Below are 15,273 nucleotides of genomic sequence, written 5' to 3' on the forward strand. Positions count from 1 at the left end.
AGTTTAGTGGTCATGAGCATCCTAACACCTAAGTAGACATCATGTGGGTAGTAAGACATGAGATCTCAACTGAAAATTATGTATCTGTTTCTCACTGTAAAATGTCACAAACATGGGACAATAGCAGCAGAATAAGTAAATTGCACAAACCCCCCCCTCCTCAAAGACCTGGCTGTAGTTAAATACGCCTTCACCAGGTTTCTTCATACAGGTACAAAATAGCTCTATATGGAGCATAGAAATATAAGCAAAGATAACATAACTTTACTAAATCCCAGACACTAAATTAAACTCATAGAAATTAATGAATATAAAAGCTGATCTCCTTCTCTTGATAATGAAATCATTGATCCTCATAGGAATTCAAGGAAATTCTCAATATAGTTCTGCATATATATCTTTGTATCTCTTTTCTGCAAGTTTTTCTCTTTCCATATCCAGCTAAAAACTTTCATCTGTATCTTCAAGGCTCTACAAAATTCCATGCTTATCCACATCTTTTACCCTGCATCCCACTGCCTATTTCCTTAGCAACTAATTGGAATGCTTCTTTTTTAAATTTTCTCTTACATTCAATTTTTCTGTTTCCTATTTTTTTCTCTTTCAAAACACTTCTTTGAAAAAGGTATCTACATCTAAACCAAATTTCTACTGTAAAGAAGCAGCAAAAAGAAAAAAGCATTGCTCCCACTTCTTTTTTTTTTTTTTGAGAATGTATTTTTTCAAAACACTGCACAGGTTAGTGAATGAAAGAGAAGCTTGTGAATCCATTTTATGTATATGAAACACATGGTGTGCATCCAGTATTGGTCCTTGCAGCTTGTTTCCATAAATTCTCTCTCCCTGAATCCCTTTTTTACTAATTCTCTTTTTACTCTGCCTTCATACACCCCTTTCAACACTTTCTTTATTCTCATATTGCTTGCATAATAGAGTAGAAACAAAAACATCAGAAAAATCAAAAGGATTCTCTTCAGCCCAAAGGATCTCACATTATTTGCCTTTGATCTAGCATTCTACTCAGATTTGCACGCTATCCTATAAATTCATGCTATGAAAGAAACAATTAAAATGTATTTCTTCATAACCATTATAATCCTTTTTTAACAAGTTCCCTTTTTCATTTAGCCATGTCTTCATTTAGCAGAAACTTTGGCAGATAAAGATCACATTTGTAAATTGGCATAGAAACATCAAAGCAGCTTCTTTAGGAACATATCTCATGATTTAGTCTTAATTCACACAGACATTATTTTTTCCATGGCATCCAGAGTAATTTGTCTCCCTTTCAATGTTGCCCACAGAAATCAGTAACAACTCAAGTTGACTTTTAACCTGACCATTCTATTTGAACAGGCACACAACTAAAGTTAAATTGAAAATCCACATCACCATTTTTTCAATAGTTCTTGACAGTTTTACACTATACTATGGCCTATTACAAAAGCATGCACTTTTTATCTTCTGGCTTTTTTCATATACAAAACTGAGCCACAGAGAGCAGAGCACAGCCCCTGATCACTAGGGTCACATTCATCTGCTTCCTTTTCCTTACCCAACAGATTGCATTCAGTTACACCTAAGATAGAACATTTATCACACAGGGTAGTGTAAATTCCTCTACTATAAGACATTTCATCTCATAGGAGGAACCCACTTGTGTTATTTTTTGGACACAAATCAAGTTTCAGAATTAATAAAAGTTTTGTGTAGTAAATTTCTGAGGTTTCACTCTTGTTTTCCTCAGCTGGCTTGAAGAAAGAGCGATCGTTCAAGGTTATCATTTTATTCCAAGTCCTGTGGTGATTCTGTGTAACTTCTATTTACTTGTCTTATAGTTTTAATATCTTCCTGTGTCTCCAAAGCTTCAGATCAAATTGTTCTTAAACTGTCAAAACAACAGGTCTAATGCAGTAATTTATAAAACATAAAGTTTTATACATTCTACAAAACAATGGGGGATGTTTGTTGGGGAATTTCTGAATCATGTTCTCTTGGAAATGTGTAGTGTGGGAGAGATGAAGGAGATCTAGAGATAATAACTTCATTTTCTGTAGGAACAACAAAACTTGAACAATGTAACTTCAGAGAGAGAAGACAAGGATAAAGAATTTTATAACAGAAATGACAATAGGATGCAATAACCTGGAAATGGAAGAGCATTTGGGATAGGCTTGTTTGCATGCATGTAGTTTTTTACTACAGTGACTGATAAATTTTGTGAGGCAAATTTAGGTGCATAAATCCTCTGCTTCTCTATGACAAAAAGCATTCAAACACAGCAGAGAGACATAGGGCTACTGTCCCAGAAAAACTGAAGAACTTTGCATCTTAAGGGGTTTGACCGGCAACGCTTTGTTTGTGTCCCATAAATAATGAGAAAATAATTTTAAAAATAGTGGAAATTAATGCAGACAGATCATTGTTAGGTATTATGATGTTCCAGAGGAACAGTTACGGTCCTATAGAATTTTATTGACCACGGCTCTGATTTACAGATGCTTCCCCAAAGTATCTTTAAAAAACAAGGGTGTAGTGGTTCTGTTTCTATTGGAAGTGATACTTCCTTATCACCCAGCCAAAGAAATTACAGGAAATTCTGCGAGCAAGAAAGGGGAGAAACAGCAATCACAAACACAGAGCAATTAAAGCAATTAATACACTCCTCCAGCTAATTATATTGCCTAGATATTTCTTATCCATTAGCTCAAATAATTTTAAGGGATATCTATTTGTGTGTTCTTGTTTCAGATATTTAGGTTAGTCAATCAGTTCTTTTGGACTTCCCTTGTTTCCTGGATCTACATCATACTGAAGATTAGCACCTGGAAGAATTTCATTATTTCTGGTTTTGTATTACTTATTGTTTTTGCAATTTTATGAAGCTGAAAAAATAGCTTTAGATTAGCTTATAATAGATCTGGTTCCCTTTAAGTGTTGAATATTTAGAGTGAGCATGATTTTGCATAAGTATCAGGAAGTAATTTTGATTAACATAATGATTCTCATTCCTAAGGCTTACAGATTTTTACATTTTATAAAATGGCAAGGAAACAGAAATAAGTGACAACTAAACAGATATAAAAGCAGTCCCCAACTTACTGGTCACAATTCACAAGTTCTTTTTTTATCAGAATTTGTTGTTATTGTTCTAGTTATATTAAGAAATGGCAGTAAGAGTGTTTACTTATGAGATAAAAATTGTGCTGTATTTTTTTCTCTTCTTTAATGGACCCAGTGCTATCCTTGTATATCAACAAGAACTATTTGACCTTCTTCATTAAAATGCCTGGCATTATTTCAATTCAATAATGGAAATAAACAATACATCAAATCTCTTCCATGCTTCACTCATAAATAAAGAAACAAACAGGCAGATGTAAACAAAAATTATGTAGATGACAAAATAATCCATCTAAGACTTTCAGTTCTTCTCTGTTGTTTTATACTTTTACTTCTACTAGTTCTTCATTTTCCATCAGGAGTTCTCACTCCTAACAACAAAGCAATAATTCATAACAAAGTGGCTCAATTATTGGTTCGCCCCCTTGTCAACAATTTCATATTGCCATTGATCACTGCTTTCATCAGCTCTTAATCCAAAACAAACACTTGGTTATCCTTTCTTTTATTTCTTGCATAGGAAGAAAAACTAATTTATATAGCTATAATTTTCTCATCCTCAAGGATAATTTCAAAAATAATGCCACAGTTATTCTGACAATACAAAAATGGCTTAAGTAGGATATAGGGCCATCTTCATCATTATTATCCTCTTCATACTGCTTTCAATATTAACCTGCTACACTTTATCAGCAATCACATTAACATCTCTGCATGAGTGATCAAGTCCATAAAAATATTTTGTCTCCAAAGATTTCATTGGTCCTAACCAATTTTATTGACCTTTTATCTTAAAGGTGAACCTCCTGATCCAGATCCATCACATTAAATGGGAATGTAGTGTAATCCATACCACTGGCTAACACAAAATCCTGCTGGGGATGGAAAACAGATTTTTAATGTGTGTTTGGATATGTTTTTATTCTTTGCTGGTTTCAAAGAGCTGCTTTAATGAAATGAAAGAAAATAGAACCTTTTGCATATTCTGATGAGTTTCAGGAATATTAGGTATTTGCTATAAGGTTTTTATTAACAGTGAAACAAAGGGTACAGATACACTTTGTATAATCATGCCAATGTACATTATGGATTAGCATATCTGGAGGATGTTATTTCGCTCTCAGAATGTTCAGAATGGATCTAAAACTTGGTCATAACATAAACCAACCTCGTGCTACCCTGCAGAACCTGGGCAGCACTATTCCCCTCAAGGTAACTGTCATGAAGCCTTCCCAAAATCAGAGCTCAGGAGCAAGGAGCTAAGACCAGCTGCTGGGCTGTGAGGAGGGCTATGAATTAATAAAGATGAGGGAAGTTAATGAGAAACACTCAGCCCCCATGGTTGGCTTATGAGATAAATAGAAGCAATTGAAAAGGAAAGTTACAAAGGACCACTACAAACACACAAAGTTGTGAATTTCAAATGTCAGTCAAACATCCACAACTGATTTGTGAATGTTTGGTGGGTTTTTTTTAGAAGATTGTGGAAAATTAGAAGTGTTTGTATTCCCCACAGAATACTTAAACTAAAAAATAGCAAACTTCACACTTGTTTGGGTGAATCTCAGCTCTTAAAGTTCCTTTAGTGAAAAAGATATCTTTAGAACCATATGTAAGAAAGCAGATGAAAAATACATTTAGGGTGAATATGCATTTAATGCAACTGAAAATTATTTTTTAAAAGGGCCGCCATACTGTATTTGCTATATCTAAAATATTAAGCTTTCATTATTTGATCCCTGGAACTTTGTTGACTTCTGAACAAGAAACTATGTTGTTGGAGCTAGACAATATTTAGATTGCACTCTCTTTCCTAAGAAATTGTAGTAGATTTCTGCGTCAAGTGCACTCCTCTGTATTGGATTAAATTGATTTTTTATGTAAAAGATGTGTTTGAAGATTTTTCACTTTAAAAGAGTTTATACTTGTCCAAATAATTTAAATACTGAAGCACAGTATTAGCTGTTTAAATTTGATCTGCCAGTAATTATCATCATTTATCCTTGGGTGTAAAAACTGCTTACTACATATCACACAGGCACTCTGATGAATCACTCTTTCAGAAGAGAAAAAAAATGAAGCACAGTGTGCCAGACTGTTATCTAAAAGGTTTAGGCATTTATTTATGTTATTACTGGTAGACTGCAGAAAGCTCAGATAGTACCCTTTAATTTGCTTCCTAACAGGCCTCAAATTCATCTATCAATAATGGCATTAAAATGTCATTGAAAACGATGAAAAACACAGTGTTAAAAATGATTTTACTACCTATGGTGCAAAGCATTTCATTACTAGACTTCTTACTTAAAAAGATGCAATGCCTCAAATCAATGCCTTGTAGCATGTGCAGAAGCCAGTGTTAATAAATTATTCCTATGAATAAAACAAGAACTAGACATCATGAATCTGCAAGACTTTCAAAATGCTGCCTCAGCTTGCTCACTGCATGTTTTTCTTGTCAATTCACACACCACCATTTTGGAGGGAAATAGCCCAGATGTGTTTAAGGCAGCTCACTCATATGTGACTAGCCAATAATGAGCTAAATCTATTACTATATGATAAAATAAAAGTGCCTTTGTATCTTGATGGACAGCTGTCCTCAAAAGGCTGAACAAGTTTTTATAATAGTATTTACAGCTCTCTAAAGAGGAAAGAATGAAAGAATGTACACTGACAGCTTCATATCTTTTTGCTTTACTAGATTTACCACTATCACTTTGTAATATGATTGTGTAAGATGATAATATGCCCAGGAAATAAGTTATCTTTGACATTGCAATATGAGTAAATATAAAATTTAAAAAATTAATTATGTATATTAACCAATCAGTAAGCATATGCTCTGTAAGCTCTCTTTAATAGCTCAACTTCAGATCTCCTCCTATTTTAAAAGCTTTCAGAAATAAAATCTGTTTAAAGATCTGGACAGTAATTCTTGATATGAGATTACATTGATCAGTGTGCAGAGCATATGCATGTTTTCATGAAAATTTGCCTTCAAGGAAGGATGTCATGCATCTTGATTTACCTTTTACAGCTATTCACTTTCTCTGTTATTTGGCAGGATATTTTCTGTAACATGGTATTCCTACACAGCCTCTGTTGGAACAGACTGTAAATGGCAGAAATGGGACACAAAAGCCAAGTTTGCCTGCCCTTACAACTGATTACCTGATAGACTGCAATTATAGCAACATCTGTAAACTCATCTTTTACCACTTTGAACAAAGTCAGAGTGCAGGTTAAATCCCTTCCCTCATCTACAGCTAAGTTAAACACACATTAGCCTGTCTCATGTTATGTGTCATAATTTTTAAATAACATTTTCTGTATAAAGAATGATGACTTGGAACCCAAAATGGAATGTTAAGTTTCCAAGATGCACAATTTTCAAATCTGTTGTAGTGACCATGACTGATAACAGAAATACTGGTGAAGCAGTAACAAGCATTCTTTCCTTACTACTTATTTGTGCCACTCTGTTTCAAGGAGAGGCATATTTTGAACAGCTGCTCTATCTGAATAAATTGATTTTCATTGTGTTCTCAGCAGATTAACAGTAAGTAGAAGCTATCCTTTTACAAAGCTTTATCACTTTTTTCAAAAAGTCCCCCTTCTTCAATCCATTATGGTACCAATATTGACCTGCTGATGGGAATGCATCTTATAAACCTGCAGATAAATGTCTCCTGGCAATGCTTACACAGATGTATTTTTTCTAACTGAAGACCTTGTGCAGACTCTCTTTTAAAGGAGAGATTGTGTGTATGCAAGCCTCACATCCAGGAAAAATTTTAAAAAAGGGAAGGTTCAGGTTTATAGGTGCTATATCTGCAGACAAAATGTTAAACAAATACCCTATACTTGCAAAATGATAGAAATATGGACTGGGACAATTTGCCTAAACCTCACTCATTGTCATGGCAGACCTGCACATCTGGTAATTATCTGAAATTTTCCTAAAATAGTATGACATCAAAACTATTCTCACCATCAGTGACTTCTGGGGTGTTGGACAACTCTTCCGTGTCGACCACGGCAGCGTTCCCTGCATCAGGCAGAGCAGTGGCAGCAGGTTTGACACCAATCAGCAGCAGCTCTACTCTCTGCTCCAGCCTCTGCCTGGCTTGACAGCGTATCACAACTACAGAAAAGCAAAAACATCTTATTTGCAAAGCTCTGGCATCTTGACCTTAACAAAGAAATTAAACATAGAAACTAAATGTGCTTAGAGGAAGACAGAATTCCAATAAGGAGCAAGACAAATAAAAGCTTTTCCCAACCTTCACTTTCTAGTGTTCTGTTGGGGTGAAGTAGTAGAAAATATTGATAAGAAAACAAAAATCTGTTCAACTAGTTCCCAACAGCACTTGTAAATTTCTCTCTTATTTTTAATCATTCAACTTGGTTCAACTGCTAATAGTAACTATGGCATAGTTTAAATATGACAGTAAAAAGAAGACTGAAGCAAAACCAAAAAAATAAAAGGCTTTATGATTAAATGAAAGAATATCAAGTTGCTCTTTACTTTCTTAGTTTAAAAATACTGTTTCTGAAACTTCAACTTTAATATAAATATGCCAGAATAAAAAGTATTGTATCATGAGCTTCTGTTTGCAGCATCATAGAACTTCTTTCAGTTCAGTAAGTGATTTTAATTTACTGCTTCCAAAATATGTCTTTTTCATTACAAAGTTGTTAGGTTTTAGCTTGTACACTTGTTTTTATAAAGCTTATTTCAATAGGTAGTTTTTCTGGTTCTTTCATATTTATTGGCACAGAAAAATGAGACAATTACATAAAAGCACTGAAAAACTGTTTTCCCAAAGACCTAAAACTTCCTAGAGTTCTGGGAATCAACATGAAAAAGAACAGTGACCATGTACTTTTCAGTTTCAAGGTCTAAAAGTAATTTTCATCAGAGCTAAAACCAATATTTCTTCAAAAATTAACTCTGAACTTAACATCAGGAATTAACGATCAATAATTTGGAACCACATTGTGGTGAATCATTATGCAGCATTTAAAAAAAGGAAACCCCTTTTTTTATATTTTGATATTTATTTTATTTAGCTTTAAATTTCAGTTCTGCCACTTTATCCACTACCATTACTCTGCAAAATAGATAATTATACAAGTTAAGGTAATTTCCTTTCTCCCTTGGTCTTTCCCTGTTTAACAGGGTGTAAGTAATTTCTAGAGATCTCTTAGAATTTCCATGAGGGAGAGTTACTGAAACAGGTTAAACACACATCTTTTTGTTTAAATATATGACCTTATATTTAAAAATAGATTACATTCTCTGTACTCCACTAGTTTACCAAATGTTCCAGATTACTGCGTGCACATTGTGTCATGTTCTATTCTACAGTTCATCTTACTACCAAAATTGATTTTACATTTTCTTTTTCCCAAATGGCTAAGTATATCCATGAATAAAATTTAGATATATCTAGTATTTGACTGGACAAGTCCCTAAGCAAGCTGCCCTTGAGCAGGTGGTTGGATTAGAGGACCCCCAGTGGTCCCCTCCAATTAAAACTGCTGTATGCTTCTTTGACTCTATACTCTACAGGAATTAAAAGAATATTCCTGATGACCCTCCCTTTGTAATCACTTCTATAAGATAGCCACGATATCATCTACTTAACATGTACTACATGGGTTGTGACCACTGATCATTTTAATTGGTCTCATGAGATAGAAAGCCAACTGACTTCTAGAAGTTTATTAAGGTGCAAATTAGAATGACCCAAAGATGAACTCCTTAATAATATCAGCAAAGCAACTTGGGTTTTTGACACAGAAACCTGTAGCCTCCAGGCAATTCTAATATATGTCTGAATTTAGAGAGATTTTATAATACTCGTGATAATTTTTTTTGTTTTATAGTAGATTTCTTGTTATTACCCGCTTTGGATTTATACTGTACAACGTAAGTTTTCTAAATGCCCAATTATAACTGAAAACCATAGGCTTTCAGAATCAAAGCAGGAATGGAAAATTCCATAAACACACTTACAAACACTTATGTCTGTTTTCTGGGACATTGTTGAAAGACCTAGATTTTCCTTGAGAAAAAAATATTAGCCCAATATAATATACTGATGGCCAAAGAATTACATGTATTCAAAATTTGAATGCTTTTTTATGCATTAGAAATATTTACTGAACATAAACTAATGGATAACATAGTTATAAATATGCTACAATTTAGTTTTGCTGTTTTAAAAAAGCATTTAGGAATTTGAAATTACTTAAGGGTTGACAGTATGTGAGCTTCTGATCATATACAGAAATGATGTCATTTAAGCAATTCATGAATGCTAAACATTTTCATTCGTAACTTATACAGAAAGTATTGGGTCCTGAACTTGGGCACAACAACCCCAGGCAATGTCCCAGGATTGGGCAAGACTGGCTGGAAAGCTGCCCAGTGGAGAAGAACTTGGGGATGTTGATAAAAAATAGGCTGAACGTGAGCTCAGGTGTGCCCAGGTGGAAGGTGGCCTGGATCAGGAACAGTGTGGAGCAGGACCAGGGCAGTGACTGGCCCCTGTACTGGGTGCTGGTGAGGCCACACCTCAAATCCTGTGTCCAGTTCTGGGCCCCTCAGTTCAGGAGGGACACTGAGGGGCTGGAGCATGTCCAGAGAAGGACACTGGAGCTGGGAAAGAGTCTTCAGATTAAGAAGAATGATTGAGGGAGCTGGGGGTGTCTAGCCTGGAGAAAAGAAGGTTCAGGAGAGACCACCTCCATCTCTAGAACCACCTGGAAGGAGAGTGTAGCCAGATGGGGGTCAATCTCTTCTCCCAAGTAACAAGTGACAGGATAAGAGGAAATGGCCTCAAGTTGTGCCAAGGGAGGTTTAGATTGGATATTGGGAAAAAAATTCTCCATAGAAAGGGTGGCCAGGTGACGGAACAAGGTGCCCAGAGAACTGAGGGATTCATCACACCTAAAAATATTCATATTGGGAAAAAAATTCTCTATAGAAAGGGTGGCCAGGTGATGGAACAAGGTGCCCAGAGAACTGAGGGATTCATCACACCTAAAACTATTCAAGAAACCACAGAGATGTGGTACTTAGGGACATGGCTTAGTGGTTACACGGAGTTAATGGTTGGACTCAGTGATCATAGAGGTCTTTTCCAACCTTAATCATTCTGTGATTTCAATAAAAAAAACAGATCAATAAAAGGGAGCTTTATCTTGAAGAGTGCCACTGAACACAACAGCTTTAAATAACACAACAAACATCCACATTAATATACATAGTTCTAATGCTAATAAGACTCATTAAAGCCATCATTTTGGGCAACAGTTGATTACACGATAATGTTCTGTTTCATTCCTTGAGGTATTAAAGTGCAAATTAAAGAGATGAAAGCTCTAATTAATACCACATCATTGGCATTTGTCTACAAGTAAAGAGTCCTTAAGCAATATAAATTAATGACAGTACAAATATCTATTTCTATGGGTTTTTTCAGAAATTGTTCCTATACCTTAATACATTTAATGTAGAAAGGTATTATATTGACTTATTCAGTCAACAAAAGGTAAGCTAAAAGGACAAGCTGGTATAGAATTGGTCCCACATGTACATATTGAGCTGTAGTTTCAAGATTATAGATTTAAGAAGCAGTTCACAGCTTCCTGTTACATAGCTCTGGAATTATACCACACCTTAAAAATACAGATGGTCGGATATATAAGCATTTACCATCCCCAAAATCAGCAAGAAACCGCCAAGAATGTTTTCTTCTTTTAATTCAAGTTTACTTCTATGGAGCAAGGGGAAAGGTTACTGCTGTTCACACTGCTTTATATTCTGGTTTTGATTAAGAGATGAAATTCAAGGCTGAGAGAAGCAGTGAATTTTACTCCAATATTCTGTACCCTGTAGACTCTCCAGAAGGGTGTTCTGGGTATGCAAGAAGTCTTCCCTTGAGTCAGTCCTTTGCTCAGCTTACCTTCAGTTCTCAAACTCAGGATTAATTGGGACACTGAAGAGCACAGGCCTTAAGATTTACAACTGCCCCCAATTCCTTTTATCCACAATAAGAACAAAGTAATGATCTATACTTGCTTTGGAAATGGGAGATGATTTTATTTTTAATACATGATTTTATCTTTTTTTAAGATATAGCCAAGTACTGCTGCAAAATCTTGTGATCAAGCAGGTGAGAATATAACTGACTGTTTGATTTTCCTAAATATTCTTAAATATACTGTTCAAGCTTTTTTCAAGCATTACCTACCTGATTTCTGCTGTGGTGCTTCAGATGTTCCATTAATGGGATAGATCCAGAGTATTCCCTGAGTTTCCCCATTCTCTGCTACAATAACATTTCTAGAAAAATACGAGTATCAATTAGACTGATGAAAATCCTGTTTCCAAAGTAATTTAGAGTTAAGAGTTGTTGGAAATGTTAGACTCTATTCTATTGTATGCTGTAATGCTAACCATATCTGAGAAAAATATGAAATAAAATCCAGCTAAATATATCAGCTATAAATAGCATCAGTTATAACTCAGATCCACTTAGTGTATTGAAATATTATAGATCTGAAAACATTTGGCCTGATCTGCATTTTGTCAGGTTATGTTTACACTGAGATAAAATTCCTGCAATTTATGAATTACATAAAAATATTGGGATGAGACTCATTATTATCTCAAATATATTGAAAAAAATCAGAGGTACTAAGAGCTTTCATATGCTCAATATCCATAACTGCACCAGCAGCCAGTTCTTTACATTTTCTTTATTTAAAGCAAGAATAGATAGGTATTAAAACAGATAGATATCTTACTCTGAATCTGCATACTTTATGGGTACATTAAAAGCTTTTGATGGATATCCACTGCCCTCAAAATCAGACACTGGACTGCCCTTGGGAGCTACGCATGAATAGTCAATGGGATAAATGGTGACAGCATTGAGCATCTCAACTACTTTTTCATTTCCTATTAGAATAAATTACCTGTTTAAATCTGTATTTGATTCAGCAGTAACTTCATAAGGCCAGTTTTCACCCTTTTCCCTCATTACATTAATTACCACCACTGTTTTATAAATTTTCATTTCAGCTGGCATGAATAACACGGGGATTTCCAGTTTTTCTTTGGGAGCTAATCGGATTCCTGCAAGATGAAACAGATTGTTGTGGTATTTTGAAAGTTTTCAAAATATTTTCTATCATTTTATCCATATCTTTCCCTTTTTATTTTTTAATCACTGTGTAACTTTTTATTGTATTGTATGGTTGTCCCTGTAAAAAATTCAATTTTACCCTGCCTTTGCTACAAAAAAAAAAAAAAAAAAAAAAAAAAAAAAATCCACAATTAAGTGAATGTCCCACATTTAATATTAAGAGAATGTGTGTAACATATGCATTTCAGTCCCATGATTTTGTAGGGCCTAAGTCATGTTATTTTCAGCTGTGAGTTACAGCTGCGACTAACACTGCATTAAAAAGATCAATCCAAAAACAAATGCTCACATTCAAGTCAACTATAATATATTTAAAAGAATCTCCATTATTATTATACAAAGCATGCCTTTTCCATATGATTTTTTATCTGATTGATTTTTCTGATGAAAAATAAACAAATTAAACGTATGTTGTCTGTAATTAAGATAGCCTGACATTTTCAATCTTTAAGAGCCTTTTTCCAGTGACTTGCCAATCTGCCAAGTGTAAGAACATCTACCTCAGCTATTTCAGAAATAATCAAAAGATTACACAGAGCAGAACAAGTAAATTAATCTTTTAACTAGAACTCTTTGTTTGAAAAGAATTATAGGAATTTGCAGGAAATGACACCTCTGGGTTAGGATTTCAGCTTTAATTCTATCTGCAGAAAATCCTCTTAGTTATGAGTAACTACTTCTCCATTAGGCTTTGAATCAGTTTCTGGGATAATATTTCACATTTTCTACAAAGAATATAAGCTGATGCGGGTCTGTGTGTATCAGTCCCTGACAATGACTGGATCTGACTGGGACGTGCAGCACCCTCCTGGGGATTGCTTCTTTGATCAGCACGCGTGGCTTCATGCTCAAAAAATAAAAGGTCACCTTCCTACAGCCAAAATTCCTCAAGGGTGAAGCCCTCAGTGCCGAGAGCTGTACAAGAGTGGGTGGTAGGGAAATTGTAGTGCAGTCTTGAGAAGGATGAAATGGGGAAAAAAGGTAGATGCAGAGAAGTTTGGGAATGAAGGTGGAAGTGTTGAGAGAATAATTATAATTATTTCAGACAGGAACACGGGAATGGCCAGAAAGACAAAAAAAGTTCAGGTCATATCAGGAAGAGAGAAGGGTTTGAAAAACAGGTCTCCAAAACACACAACACGAGTCTGGACTCATCTGCACTAATTCCCTACCAGCATTTAATTATAAAGTCTATGGATATTAATATTTTTGCCAGAAATACTCTTAAATTAAAACAAACTAACTAAATTAAGATGGGGAGATCAGTTTTAAATTAGGAAAGTGGTGAATATTTAAAACCATACAACTCAGCAGGATTTCTACCTCTCCCAGTTAAAAAGGCCTCAGGACATCAAATACAGACCTCTGCCTCACTCTATTATGAATGTGAAAAGCCATAGAAAATAAATTTTTATCTAAACATATTTGAATTTCTGTGTGTAAGAGGTTTATCATATGCTAATTATAAAAATTAACCAGCTGCTTTGCATTTGTGGTTGCTTAATTCTTGTGTATTTGTAGAAGTTCATCATGGCAAGAGCAATTTGCCTTTGAAATAATTACTTGAAAAGTTTTGTATCATGAAAGAGCTTTAAAATATCTTAATTAAAAATTTATTAAAATGTTAATATTTAAATGAAAAAAACCCAAACTATATTGTTTTTCTCATTTTGATAAAGATTTAAGATTTTTCTTTAGATCTTTGAGGCATTATCTATCAAAGCTATACCCAAATTAAAAAGTTATACTACATATACACATATTATTGGCTACTACATGGTCAAAGTGAAAATCTTTTCAAATTAGCAACTCATTTTTAATCCAGCATCTGAAATAAATAAGATGATATCAGGCGATAGTTGGAATACTCCTGAAGACATCTGACCTGGGATCCACCCCACTGGGATTTTCCCACTTTGGGGTTACTCTGGTCTAGTTAAGACAAAGTCTGTAATATCTTTAAAAGAGAAGAGTACACTTCAGGATATATTTGCAATTATATTGCTGTGAATCCACACATACATGGATACCAAAATAATATAAACACTTTGTAACACCATTAAGTTTCATTTGCAAAGCTTTTAACAGATGGCAAATAGAACAGAGTGTAAACTCATAACTAGTTATATACATTACATTACATATTTTGAACTGTAGCTTAATGATGCCTGTTACAGGACAGAGCCCCTTGAGTTTTTTTAAATAGATTTTAATACAGAATACATATGATAGCATTCTGGGTCATTCTGGCAAAAAATTGGTTATTAAAGATCATGAAAAGGCAAATTTTATAATACTGCTGTTGAAACAGATTGTATTCACATTTTAATTAAAAAAATCTTCTCAATAGAAGATGTTCATAATAATGGTAATTTTTATATCACCAGGCTTGCCTGCAGCTGTCAACTAACTGATCATTAACTGCTAATACAGATTTATTTCATTATGATCTTGGCTAGTTTGTAAGACAGATAAAATAGGCATAACGGCAAATATAATTTGCTTTTATTTTTTCATTCCCATTTAGAAAATGTGGACTAGCACACAGATAATAGCTCTGTGTACAACTTTAATAAAAATCAGTGGTACCTGCTCCTATTTGCCTGGGGACCTCAAGTACTCTGCCAAAAATACCAAAAAAATAATACCAATGGCTGATCCCTTGCCTTCATGTAGTTATTTTACTGCAATGAGTATCCACAATTTCTGTGTAAGAAATCCACAGCAAGTTCCTTTGCTGAACACAGATACATCACATTTGGTAAAAAGCTTTGGGCCAGATTTTGGTAATACCTCACTCCTCTTTCACTGTCCTACAGCCCATTAGGAAACAGTTAAATTTAGCAGAGTAAGCTCACTGACCCTTTAAAGACTGAAGGCATCTGATTCAAACCAAGGGCTGCAATTTGAGTCAACTGCCTTACAA

General features: G+C 34.5%; 1 protein-coding gene across 5 annotated transcripts in view; it reads right to left on the reverse strand.

Annotated features, from left to right (window-relative positions):
* The window catches only part of CFAP47 (cilia and flagella associated protein 47), a 274,676-nt gene that overhangs the window by 39,219 nt on the left and 220,184 nt on the right, over window positions 1–15,273 (reverse strand). For all 5 annotated transcript variants that reach the window (XR_014956844.1, XR_014956846.1, XM_085585616.1 and 2 more), the window contains 3 exons: window positions 12,118–12,277; window positions 11,391–11,482; window positions 7,118–7,270 (listed from right to left, as the gene is read on the reverse strand). Coding sequence is in view for 3 of the 5 variants with exons in the window: in XM_085585616.1 (XP_085441742.1) it covers window positions 7,118–7,270; window positions 11,391–11,482; window positions 12,118–12,277 (405 nt within the window). In the remaining 2 variants the exon portion in view is untranslated. The remainder of the gene's footprint in view (window positions 1–7,117; window positions 7,271–11,390; window positions 11,483–12,117; window positions 12,278–15,273) is intronic.

This window comes from Lonchura striata, chromosome 1 (assembly GCF_050655825.1).
Source record: "Lonchura striata isolate lonStrDom1 chromosome 1, ASM5065582v1, whole genome shotgun sequence".
Lineage (NCBI taxonomy): Eukaryota > Metazoa > Chordata > Aves > Passeriformes > Estrildidae > Lonchura > Lonchura striata.